The sequence below is a fragment of the Stegodyphus dumicola genome, chromosome 8, assembly GCF_044657685.1.
Source record: "Stegodyphus dumicola isolate Sdum_Otavi_A_Nest chromosome 8, ASM4465768v1".
NCBI lineage: Eukaryota > Metazoa > Arthropoda > Arachnida > Araneae > Eresidae > Stegodyphus > Stegodyphus dumicola.
The window spans coordinates 193,695,600-193,709,777 of NC_140775.1; the positions used below are offsets into that span (position 1 = coordinate 193,695,600).

Consider the following 14,178-nt stretch of genomic DNA (forward strand, 5'->3'; position numbering starts at 1 on the left):
CTTCTAAAATATTATCATAAAAATCCTTTGTAGCATATTCAGAGCTACATCAATTAAAAAAATGTAAAAAAATCTAACTGTCTTACCTTTTTTGTTGGGCTGTGCTTACTCGAACAGTCTTTGAACCAATATGAGCGTTCTGCATTTCAACTAAAGCAGCTTCGTATTCAGACTTATTTGAAAAATGAACAAAACCGTATCCTTTACTTACACCAAAACTATCGTAGATAACTGAAAAATGTGCAAATACAAATTAATAGAAATCGCTTGAAAATTAATAGAAAATATATTATTCATTACTTCCACATTAATTTCATAAATCATCACTTAGAAATTTATTATTTAATTTACATTTTTAGATGTTAAATTATAAAAGCAGTCACTTAAAATTATCTAAGATTTCTGGGGTTGGGACACCACTACTGATAGAAAAATCAGTTATTTTTATAAACCTTAAACAAATACAACATCTCAAACAATTTCAATATTCCATCAACCACGGAAGTGGGCAGAGATCCTGCCAAGCTTGCATTACCCATACTAGCAAAATTTTGATCGAACAAAAGATTTAATCAACAGGTACAATTTATGGATATAGCATATAAAAACTCAAATAGCTTATCATAAATTTTTCACATGGAATCCTTATTTTTTTATCAATTTTCGAGTAAAATCGAACATCATGCACATCAACATAATTTTTCGTGATGCCAGGATTCTGTAACTTATCAGCTAAATTTGTATAATTACTTATTTCAGTCTCTGTTTTCATAAACTCACATTTCATTAAGATAATATTTACATTATTTTAAAAAGTAAGAAAACAAAATATCTAATATATAACAACTGACAAAAAATCTCATGATGAGATAAAGACAGTCAAGCTGCTCAGAGGGTTACATTGCAGGAATAACTAAGGGGTAGATTGCAAACTACATCACTACCAGCTTTTCTAATTTAAAGAAAAAATCTAAAATATCTCAGTTACATCAACTTCACATTTAACGGATAACAAGGCTCTTACTATATTTATGTTTCTAGAAAAGTTTCAATAAAATGAAAGAAAATGGCAATGCATTTTAACATATGTTTTTATACCCATTTCTATTTAAATGCAGAACTTTATACATATGATCATTATTACCTAGTCTAGGCACCCAAAATTAAATTAACAAAAAATGAAATAAAGATGTTTAATATTCTTTTTCTATTTTTTTATTCATGAGATTTTAAAAATGTATATGCAGGAAAGCAATATGTTATATTAAAAATATTTTTATTACTTAAATTAATATTCCAAATATTCATAAAAATTATAAATTGAATGTACCAGATTACAATCATTTTAATCTACATCAATTACATACATATCAAATGAAAAATTAATAAAACACTTATGTTTTGGCAAACAGCCAGATTCACACAACCTGTTATTTACAAAGCTACACAACAGATAAAAGATCTCCCACTGCATGCAGTAGTAACATTTGCAGAGCTACAGAGATGATAAATGCACAGTGTATAGAACAATATAATGACTCACAAAAAAAAAAAAAAAAAAAAAAAAAGCAAGAAGCATACTTAAAAAGATTTTTAAAGCTGGCCAACAATTTAAAACACACTCTTGACCCCTAAGAAAGCATGCGTGTTGCATTATACCCAACCTCTATAAAAAACTGGAATATTCCCAACTTGTGAAATCAAAATTCTGTATGCACTGAACTTCACAATTGGTTTTCCATTGCACAGGTTTTCAGAAAAAGTTTCATTGGTATTTTGTAGCAACTGAGGTATGTCACACCCTATGTGCCTGTCTGCGTAAGCATTTTTCTGATGGGATATTTATTTATGGAGTGCAACAGTAAATATTTCTACTCGCAAGTAATTTTAGAGTGTATGAAATTATACATTTAAAGGTTCCTAAGGGCATTATATGGCAAAAAGAACGCGTCCCCATGAATTGGAGATGCAATGGCAAGATTTATTAGAAATAGTTGAAAGTGATGAAGTTTGCACTTGGGAAATTGATGATGATACTGACAGTGAAATATTCAGCAAGCATAACATAGATACACTAAATGACGATGAATGCTTTTGACGATTTTGTTAGATAAGATGGGGGGGGGGAGAAATTTAGGCAAAGTCCAAGATTTCATTCACATAGTATGACTCATCTTCCAAGACCTGCAGGACAGGCCAGAAATGTTACCGATCCATTTAGTAGTTGGAATATTCTTATTGATAATACTATATTATCAATATTATACAGTGCAAAGAGCAGAAACATATGTGCATGCGATGCTGAAAATGTGAAAATTTTCTGTGCCAAGAACACACGAATGTATTTTGTTCAAAGCATAAACAGATAAAATAAGCATTGTGTATTGGAGATGTAATAAAATTTACAAGTATGATGTTTATTTTGTTATTATTTTCATAGCAATTAATTATAGGTCACTGAGGCAGGTGCAGAATAATGAAATACTGAATTGCCAAGAGAAATTACATTGATAGAAAAAATAGTTGTTACACTAGACAAAGTGCTCACAGAAATCATTACAAGATTTCAATATCTATATTTCTTATATCTTCTATATTGTACCAAAATTTTTGAATGAAAATGTAAATATCACATAAATTATGATCATGATCACATGAATAGGAAAAATTACTTATTATGAATGAAATATTTTTATTTCTGCTATTGCTGAGGAAAGCAAAACACGGACATGAAAGGATGATCTTTATGAACTTTTGAAATTTATTCTAAAGTATAAAATTCACAAATATTGTAATTCTATAGCAAACTTTCCTCACAGATGCTTCACTTCTAGTTGTGAGAATAGTTTAATTAAAAAAAAAAAAAAAAAAAAAAAAATTATACAAAGTACATAAAGCTCTCCAGATGTATATTTTGAAGTCAAATTTTCCTATAATGTGTACACAGTAATGGCAACTACAGCAAAGTAGACCTCTACAGTGTCCTTGATGATTTGGCAAACAGAAAAACAAGCAAAATAATAATTTAATTCTAAAATGTTAAGAATTGAAGTTTTACAAAATTTTTGGATACCAAAACTGTTTGAAAGCATGAAATGGCACTTCTACTTCTGATTTTATTCATAATGCTTAATAACTGATATGATAAATTGTAAAGTATATATTATGTTAATTAATCTAATTCAAAGATCTCTGAATCAGCAAACTTAAATTATGATCATCCTGTATATATATATATGTCATATTAATATTTACAAAGTTAAAAAGATAAGTAAGATTCATTATTTATATATGTTTCAAGTCCAGTTTTGAAGCAAATTCTTGCAACTTGCTCATAAAAATAATACCAACAGTAGATTTAAGATATAATTTTATAAATATAGATTGGTAATGCACCATATTAGTAATTTTATTTTTAATTTTCTCTCCATTATCAGTATATTTCAATGCTTTTAGCTTCATTTTAGTAATTAACATTTCCATTTGCTCATCTTTTCAAATTGATGTATATTAAAAATAAACAAATGAAAAATAATGTATGTTAAAGTTATTTGATCTACTTAACACAATACATACAATCTGTAATAAAAAGCATAAACATACATAATATTCATTGCTTGAAGTGCCATAACTAAGAATTTATAATCACCAATCTCCTAAAACTGGCAAACACTGATAAAAAAAACTGCAGTTTAAAGTGATGCCAAGGAAGAAACCAAGAAGAAATTTTTATTTTCTTGCAAGAAAATAAAACAGCTGTTTTATATTGAAAAATAAAAGAAATGTTATGAGAAAGCAAAGAGCTAACTTTATATCACTCTCCGTCCCCTTTCCTTAAACTGTTTTTAACAAAAGTAATTTGAAATAAAAAGACTAAAACATATTTCCTCAAATTCTCACTTGATCAGGTACTGATGATATTTAAATCAACAAGTAGTTATTTATAATGTTAAATTTTTCTTACTATTAATTTTCAATGGCATGCTTCATTTTCTGAATCTCATGCTTTAGATATTATTGAAAATTTTTATGTACAATCCTTGTCATTTTAACTATTGGTTATCTTATTAGCCATTTCTTTTGTTCAACACCAAAACATGCTTCTACTAAATAAATTCTTCACATGATTTCTGAATTTTATCCATACATTGAACTATGCACAATTTTTTTGGTTAAATAATACTGCTATTATCTATTCTGTTTTCTGTGCAGATACATATTCTCAAAAACACAAATATAATTTTTATTCCTTTATCATACTTGTCACCATGCGAAATCGAAAAATCGCAACGACAGACGGTACACATTACAATTATAAATTTATTACATTTCCTTGAGGAAATAATGGAGGGAAAGTCAACTGTGTACCATTTTTGAAACGTACAGGAGTATTTCACCTTTCTCGCAGACATAACAAAAGATCATTTCTAAAACTATTTCCCGAAGGCACGTGTACTCGCACAACTCAGGACAAGATGAATGAAATTACTAAAGAACATCCAAATAACAGCCTTAACCTTGCTTTGTGCTCACTGGTTAATATATGCCAGATGACATGCAGTGGAGCTCGATGCCCACTGAAGAACTGGAGAACGACGTTTCTGAATACGTATGCTTTCACTCACAAAGCAGAAATTCTCATCTGATTCAAAAGGTTTTGTTTTAGATATAATCTAGAGAAAATTCAATTGCTTTCAGACATCCAAAATCACATTTTTTTTTGGTTCATATAGCATCATATAATCACTTTTTTTTTTGGTTCATATAATATATATGATATTTTTGGTTCATATATATATTTTTGGTTCATATAGCATATTTTTGGTTCAAATATTCATATAGCGTTTTATGGAACTTAATACTTATATTAAGTATTAAGTTCCATAAAAATCATGAGAAATTTTAAGAGTAAGTCGGGAGAAATATATTGTAAATCAGGTTGGCGGGAGAGTTGACAACTCTGCTTCATTACTATCTTCAGTCTAAACATATTACAAACTTTAGTCAATATAACCGTTTGCGTAATAACTAACATTTCTGCAACACATAACAGAAGAACTGCTTTTTTATATCTATATATAGCACTATTTAAATTAGCCCATTTATACCAATACTTGGATGATACAGAACCTGAATTAGGGCTTGTATTATTCTTGTCAAAGAAATTTTAATATAAAAGACACTCATCAAGTGTTACGGCTATTTATTATACATGTTAAGACACATCATCTCTTATTTTTCTCCCATGGTTTATTCTAACAACTTACTGATGATTCTGAGCAGGTTTCTGACACCTGATTTAGAGAGTGGATATTGGCAAGTAGAGATAAATTCTGACGATTGAGAAAAGACGGCATTTACTACTGGACAAGGACTTGAGCAGTTCAAGATGAAGCCATTTAGATTATATAATGCGGTAACAACATTTGAACATCTCATGAACATGGTGAGAGATCTTTCCTACAAAGCCTGTCTGATATATGCAGATAACATCATCATTAGAAAATATTAAGAAGGTGCTTCAGAAATCGAAGGAAGCCAATCTAAAATTAAGTCCTGCCAAACATAAATCGTTCAGACAGGAAGTCATTTAACTCAGTCATGTAATTTCCCAAAAGTGTACATATCCAGGAAAATTGTCTGCAGTTTAAGAGTGGAGATACCCCCAAAAAATGTCCATTAGCTGAGAAGTTCCCTGGAGCTTTACACCTACTATAGAACATCTGAAAAAAACTCTTCTTCCATAGCAAGATCCCTTTACAAACTGACAGAGAGCAACCAAAAGTTCTAGTGGAAAAAAGAATGATAAGATGCATGAGGCTGATGCAAACTGAATGAGGCTTTAACTGGGGAACAGTATTTCTAAGAGTATTGAATTTATTAATCACATTTGATTTATTGAGAAGCAAAAGAAAATTTTGCTTTGGAACAAATTTTAATTATTTATTAGTTTCTTGATCAAGCTAGTTTCAAACAGTTAAGGGTTTATTGAGAAGCAAAAGAAAATTTTGCTTTGGAACCAATTTTAATTATTTGTATGCATTTAGTTTTCTTGATTAGGCTAGGTTCAAACAGTTCAGAGTGTTGGCAGAACCAATTATTTGGATTATGTGTGAGATATTGCTGAATTTAACTCAGTAGAGTGGGGGAGCTAAATTGTCTTAATGGAGTAACTTTTTTTAATACATAAAGATTAATTTATTTTTGATAAATTTAACTTAACCAGAATATATATTGTTATGAATTTGGTATTTAAAAAGCTAATGTTAGTTCAATTATAAATTAAATGGTTTTATTTCTCGCGCAGTGCAGCGCGTGACGAATATTAAAAGAAAGCTAAGCCGGAAAATTGAAAATACAAGCATTAAATAAATAAATATCTCTTTTTGATTTCGAGAAAGTAGTGGAAAATTCTAGCGCGTGATTTTAAAATCTTATAAAAGGAGGAAAACATCTCAGTTTGTAGGAGTTGCTTAGTTTGTTGTTGTTTAGAAAACTGCTGTTGTTGATTATAGCGAATTCGCGGATAAGCGTTCTTTAACTGTTTTGAATTATGTTCTATTGTACATTTGAGTAGTTAAAAGATAACTACTGTGAGATATTGTAATACTGCATGATAATTTGAGAAAATTTAAGCATTTTTGTTCTGATAATAATAAATTTTTGTTCATTTTTCATCGGACTTGTGCATTCATTTTATAACGAACCCGTACGCACGCAACAATATAATCAGAAGGATAACAATCAGCCATATTGTTAGAATACCATAAAATACATCAGTATCTTTAAAAATAAAAAACAAGTTTCAGGTTCTCCATATCTTTACCTTTTGCTAATTTAACAGTCTTGTATCTGGTTACAAATGCATCAAACAAAGCCAAATCGTCTACTTCAGGACTGAGGTCTCCCACAAATAAGGAGTAATCTTTCCTGTTAAAAAGCAAAAATATATAGAGATTAGACATTCAAAACACGAAAAATCTTTTTCGATGAGAAATTTCACGATGATCAGAAATCTGTAAGTTGCTTTAGTATTACCTTCCCAAATGAATGCTTGGTAGCTACATTTTTCTCAAAATTGAGATGACTTCTACCTGTTTAAATGATGGTCATTCAGCATTTTTCCACAGTTTCACAAGGTTACAGAATGACCAGTGATTCACAGATCAGCACAGAAACTAGTAAGCTACAGGGAAAATGTCAGCATCAATTAAATAGCATTACCTAAAAATACACAATTTACATTTGACGAGCTTAGACAGGATGGGAAAAATGTAAATGCCCAGAAACTTTGGAGTCACACTTTTCCTTTTTTCTAGATGACATATTTATGAATACATACACATGATGATTTGGTATCGGGAGTTTTTATGTCTATATTAGAAAGAAGTGCCAAAAAAATCTATGTAATGCAGAATTAAAAGGTGCATTTGGCTTATGAAGAAAGCAATTTCTGATGTTTACAGTATGTAGGATAATTTAACTACATTTTAAATTGGAAATCTAAAAAATTAACCACTGTTTTTGGTACTCCTTTTGAAATATGTATAATTTTATATATTTAACTATTTTTATTAGAACTAAGAACAATAACAAATACAACATAAATTATATATAGAACTATTTAAAAATTATAAATTATTCATACATGAAGACTTTTACCAGCATTTGCAGCTAAATAGTTTTCAGTCTCATAATTCTATTAAACTTCTGAGAGGTAAATACATTTTTTCAACAACTTGTAATTCTTTACAGGTTAAAAAAATCCTCCAATAAAAATTTTAATATACCTTTAATTATCTTTAATTATATTTTTTAAAGATATATCCTAAACACCCCTTAGCAACCAACAGTGTTGCTATATTTATTAAATCTATGTATGAATCTTTTACCTAAATTTAACTCCTAAATAATTTAAATGAAATGATGCCGAACATTCTTATTATTAGTGTTCACACACAAAAAAAACAAAAAAAAAAAAAACAGTCTACATTATATATACTACGTATTTTACACTTTAAAGCATAGTCTTAAACATTTTCAGTTTGTAACACTTTAGATAAACAAAAACTTTTTATGGCACCCATTTTAACTTATCTAAAGTTAAAATTTAAAAAATAAATGACATACTTAAATTCTGAAACACTTTATTTAATAGGTTCTAAATAAATCTATATTTTTAAGAATTATATCATTGGATGTTAAATTGAAATTAAAGTAAGAACTTCTTTGTTACCCATCTTCTAAAACCTTGAAATTGCACTGAACATTTTCCACTGATTTTTCTCATGAAAATTGCTTTTTATTGCAGTTATTGCCAAAAACTAATATCTGCAGAGACTTGACCTCATACACAGAATAGCCATCTTTTAATGATATCTAAAATTCAATTAATTCCCTATCCCTAGCTTTGTTTTCAGTGTATTGTCAGAAGACAACTCAGAATGATTTCTTTCTACAAAAGTATATTCAAACTGAAGCAACTTCTGTTGTCTCTGTTTGCATTTTGAATCTGTACATATCTGTCAATATTATCTCCTTGAAAGAAATTTCAAACAAGCTGTAAAGCTGTTGTTCTGAAACCACAGCATCCATTACATGTTCTTCCTATCAAAAGTACTAACTTACCCCAGTGGCTGTGCATTTGCTGGGCATACTACTATTTTTTTGGGGGGGGGATCAGCAATAAAAAATGAGTTTACATCTCATTAACTTTCTATAACATTTATTTGTGTTATAGGAGACTACTTGAGTGCTTTAGGTGATGTTTTATCTTTTACTGATGTCTGATCATGAGAAGTATCCAACTCTTTGCAAAACATTTCAAAGAAATCATCGCCAAACATCAGGCTAGTAGCAGAGGCTACAGAATCACACTGAGAAAGAAATGTAATGACCTCAGGATGACTTTCAAATATGTGTAAGCGTGGCGGAATATCAATTTCAAACCAATAAGTGTCAAAATTTCAGATCAATAATTGCCAAAATTCTGGCAAAACAAATCACTCATTAGAACAGAATCACCTTGATAATTAGCATCAGAATCACTTCACTACCATTTTATGCTTCTTAAGAAGCCATTCATATTAGCAGTTATCTGAGCTCAGTTTCATGACGCATTCAGCATCTCAGTGATGCAAACATTATCTACCAAGAGATCACAGCCAACTGTTAACAACAACTACTCTCTCAGAATTTGACAATAAACTCACATGGCTTAGTGCTCACATAAATACTTATGTGAATTACTTAGAATGTTGTACATGGACAGAATTAATAGTGTAATAGGATGAATAAGTGCAGAAAGAAAGAAACTGCTATCAAACTGAAATGTTATCTGAAAGAAATGAAACGCCTTTTTGAATATAACTGCTACTAGAACTCGACCACGACTTCCCCGGACTTTGTCACTACTTGATTCTCGCTTCCGGTTGGTGTGCTGCAATGCAAATGCACATTATTTTATAAAATTAAAGTGAAAGGCCTTAGGGCAATAATTTGAACTACTGGTAAAGACTAAAAAGCCATGCACCAGCTGCAAAATAATGATCCTAGATCTGCTTTCCAGTTTTGCATATCACTCCTGATGAAGAAGGACCTGTTCCTGTTCACCCTTGAAATCGATTGAGATCTTGACTAAATCTTAGCCAAACACAAGGTTGTTACTTCATTAATTTAATGTGCCACTTGGCATAATTCTTTTCTGTTTTAATTTTTCCTGTAAGAGTATTTTGGACTTGAAATAATATTATTTATTTATTTTCCCTCTCAAGTAAATAATTCTGCATTGCATGTAGAGGAGCAAAGGCCTCAGGTGAAGAAATATGTAAGCACGACTCTGTTAACTAGATTGCTAATTTTATTTCTTCATTAATCATTTTTGCACACATGGGTATTTAAAAGTACAATTTTTTTAATGCTTTGCGTCAAAGCAAAATTATGCTTCTAACTGTGTATCATGATTAATTATATTCTCATCAGCTTTTTTCCTGGTCAAATAGATTAACGGTTAAACACTACATTATATTCTGTAATAAAGAGAGTACTTTAAAATTCAATTTAAATTATGTTGCCTTCAAAATAATGACTGCCCTTTTATACACATGAAAATAATAATAATATAATTTCTGAACAAACAGAATTCCTCAAATCTTAAAAAATACCCGAAAAATAATCAGCATAAACTTTTCACATGAATATCTTAAATCAACGTTTTCATATGCTGTCAATATCTATAAAGAAGAAAAACTGGGTCCTTCTTATGCAAATGCTGACCTTGTTTATCAACATGGTAAAAGACCATTAAGTTTTTCGAAGCAGAAAACATGAAAAACTAGCTATGCCCTTGCCGAGACTTGAATTCTATGCCTTCTGATTCCTAGCTAGACGTGCTTTCCAGGTACACCATGAAGACATACAAGCATAGAAAAAAACCTTACAATAGTTATTACTAAATTTATTCAGAGTATAGTGTTACAATAAAAAGTTTAGTCTTAGAAACACCGTCGTGAGAGATAACAGAAACTCCCCCAACCTTAATTTCAAACCTCATATCACCACCAAAAGTTATAAGCAGTCAGTAACAATGATCCATTTCACACATAACATACTGTATAGCATAACACGTTTTTGTATACTGTGAATAAAAATCAATATCAGAATTCAAAATTTATTACCTTATTGCTTTTTAATTTGTTTACTATCATAAAAAAAATATTTAAAAAGGACAGTTCTATATCTCTCGTTCTACTGAGCCGTTTGACAAAATTCAAATTGCATTTTTTATGTCTCGAAAGCGCGACTTAGGATATATATTAGATTTATATACAGCACTATTCTAACATAGGTATTTTGATACAAAATCGGACTTTTTCTGAAATAACATACCATTTTTTTTTACATATTTCGATTCTATGACTCAATTTATGACAGACTGCCTAGTTTTGTAAAAATCGTACGAGTAGTTTTTTAAAAAAATTAGCTCTCAAAATTTCAGCTCCTCAATATTAATTGAATTTGGCATATATTTATTAATATCTCTTTTTTCATTAAACTTTTTTTGATTTTTTCCTTTCACATTCGAAACTTAGGTTCATTCCAAATAAAATTCACCCATTTTTTGTGTTTTATTTTTAAAATTTCTATTTTTAAACAATTTTTATAAATTTTGCGAAAAATTTTGAATTATAACCTATAAAATTTTTACCATCATCTTAAAGTAGGTGTAGTTCTAAGCATACTTGCAAAAAATTAAGAGTTTTTTTATTCAAAATTTTCTAAGATATACGCGAATTTACATATTTTCGCGTTTTGAAATCTGGCATTTTTTTTAGCAATAATAACGACAAATGTGGTTTATGGATTTTTGTTACAGTGAATTAATTTCCACAGCTATTTTCAACCTTAAATTTCAAATAAATTTTTAGGGAGAATTAATCATATGAAATTTTTTCCCTCAATGATGCATAATAAATATTTATTAATACTATATGAAAAGCTATTTTATTAAAATTATAGATGATTCAAATTTTAAACCTTTTAAATTTCTTTTTTTCTCCCTTTTTTTAAAAAATATTTGTAAGAGTAAATTTTTGCCTTAGTGTTATCGTCTGCCACTGTACTTTGACTCCATTTAAATTGAATTGTCTAAAACTGAGAAAGTTCGTTTGATGTTTATTTTCACAAAGTTTTTAAGCAAACAGGACATTGATAGTTTGGATCATGTCCCAGCTTTAAAAATTATATATGTAATTATAAATTTTTACATTAATTCTCTTCGAAAGAATGTTTTAAGTGGTTAATTTTCTCTCGTGTTATAAAGAACATAATCTTTAATTTGACTTAGACTGTTTGTAGCCGATATAATAATCAGGTCACTCATTTTTAAAATATTCATCCTTTGGACTTTGGTTTAAATATTTTTAGTTAAAATGCCTAGAAAATGAAAAGCTATCTTTAACTGAAATGCAGTTGATGTAATTGATATTTTTTTTAAAAATGTCAAGAATGCAAAATTTATGGAAGTGTAACAATCGAAAAATCTTAATTTTCTTATGGTGAGCACTGAAAATAAACGTAGAAGGAAAGAAGAAAATTAGGGAGAAAAGTAAGCAAAAATTTGAAGAGGAACTAGGCTGCCAGAAATACCAAGGTGCTTCGAAAAACTGGATACTTTTGAATATACTTTCAGAATACTTCAAGGAATTTGGGTGTTCAAAGAGAAAAGACTTGGACATGTACACCAGCAAATACCATCAATTGAGCTTGCGCTAACGGAAAAGACAAAAACAATATCATTGCAGATTAAAATGAACAGCGGCTGCATGTTTGTATAAACTTAAATTAAGTTATAGAACATCATATCATCATAAATGGAGAATCCTATGATTTCTTAGTCAAATTATTTTAATATTCAAGCATTTATTCAGTGATGTATGTGGATGTCACGTAAAGACGTTTTCCCTCTTGGTGAAGCCAATCTTCCCTTTCATCTCATGCCTTTAAAGACTGATAAAGGCTCAGACCAAGTACTGATGAATTGGATTATTAAGTTACGGCAAAGCAGGGCTATCTACCTAAAAGAAATGCCTTCGTAAAGAACTTTCTAAGGGAAACCACTGGCATATACGTTACAATGAGAAAAACCACAAAAACGCTGATGCAACCAGCCTGTTCGCTGGAATTCGAACCCCGGAGCGAACTGCCTGTGTTCAGCAACTTTACAGCTCGTCCGTATGTGGGCCTTTATGAAATGGAAGGCGATAACTTTATTTAAAATTAATGTCAGAAATACCAAGATGTTTTGAAAAGTTGGATGCTTTTTAATATACTTGCAGAATGCCTGAAGAAAAAGAGCAAGTCATTAAGAAAAAATTAAATTTTTGAAAAAATTAAATTTTGGAAAAAATTTAGTATTTTTTTTAATTTAAAACTTTTTAATCTTACGATATTTGATGCTTGCAATTTCAAAAATAAAATATTTGACAAAAATATGAATAACATTTTAAAACACTAAATGTAGGATGATAAAATTAAGTACAATGAATACAATTTTACTTAAAAGCTATTTAAAGCAATATACGTAACTAATCCTAAGTTAAAATGTCGGTTATACATCTTTCTCATTTATACATCTTTTCTGAATGGAACATTGAAAGGCATGTTAACTGTGCTTTACTGTATTTTTTCTTTTAATATATTCAGTTTTCAGATGCATCGTAGTGTGGCACAAAAGTATTTTTCCGAAAGAAATGCAATTCAAATAAATGAAATCGAATCCTGGAAAATTTCTATTGATAAATAAATATATTTAAAATGCTCAGTTCGAATGAATAAATAGAAAATTTTAAAACAATTATCTGAAGAGACAATGCAACACAAACAATTAAAATAAAAGTCTAAAAATTTAAAAATAACCTAAAATAATAACTATGACAAAAAAAAAAAAAAAAAAAAAAAAAAACTATTTGAAAAAAAATAAACGATGCACCTTTTATTCAAACTATGCAGTTTGAATGGGTAAATAGAAATTTTTTAAAAAGTTATTCGAAAGAAACTATGCAACTTAAACAATTAAAATGAAATTTGAAAAAGAAAAAATTACATAACAATTATAATTAAAAATATAATATGAAGAACATTATTTGAAAAAAGGAACAATTGTAACGTTTTTTTTTTTTTTTTTGCCTATGGGAAAGGAAATAGGTTGCCATATATTAAGAAGTTCGCCAAGTGAACTATTCTTGGCGCAACTGAAAAAAAAAGTACTTACATAAATTTGTGAATTTCTCCATAAATTTCGCACCAAATTTTACAAAATTTCATATTAAGGCATAATTTGAGTCGTAGAAACGAAATATGAAAAAACACTGGTATGTTATTTCAGAAAAAGTCTGATTTTGTGTCAAAATAACTAGAATTGAGAATTAGAATAGAGCTATATATAAATCTAACATATATCCTAAGTTGCACTTTCGAGACATGAAGAATGCAATTTGAATTTTGTCAATCGGCCCAGTAGAACGGGAGATATAGAACTGTCCCCCTCTTTTTTTTTTTCACAGTGTACATTCTAATGGATGTTATTTCCAGGGAAACTGTACCTTTTTCTTTTCTTTTCTTTTCTTTTTTTTTTTTTTTTACACATTTCAAATAAAACTGGTATACAAGCATTGTTCT

General features: G+C 29.2%; 1 protein-coding gene across 3 annotated transcripts in view; it reads right to left on the reverse strand.

The window, feature by feature from the left end:
* Secp43 (tRNA Selenocysteine associated protein) overlaps positions 1-14,178 on the reverse strand; it is an 82,682-nt gene that overhangs the window by 24,271 nt on the left and 44,233 nt on the right. For all 3 annotated transcript variants that reach the window (XM_085822875.1, XM_085822876.1, XM_035367929.2), the window contains 2 exons: positions 6,827-6,930; positions 87-231 (listed from right to left, as the gene is read on the reverse strand). In XM_085822875.1, coding sequence (XP_085679001.1) covers positions 87-231; positions 6,827-6,930 — 249 coding nt within the window. The remainder of the gene's footprint in view (positions 1-86; positions 232-6,826; positions 6,931-14,178) is intronic.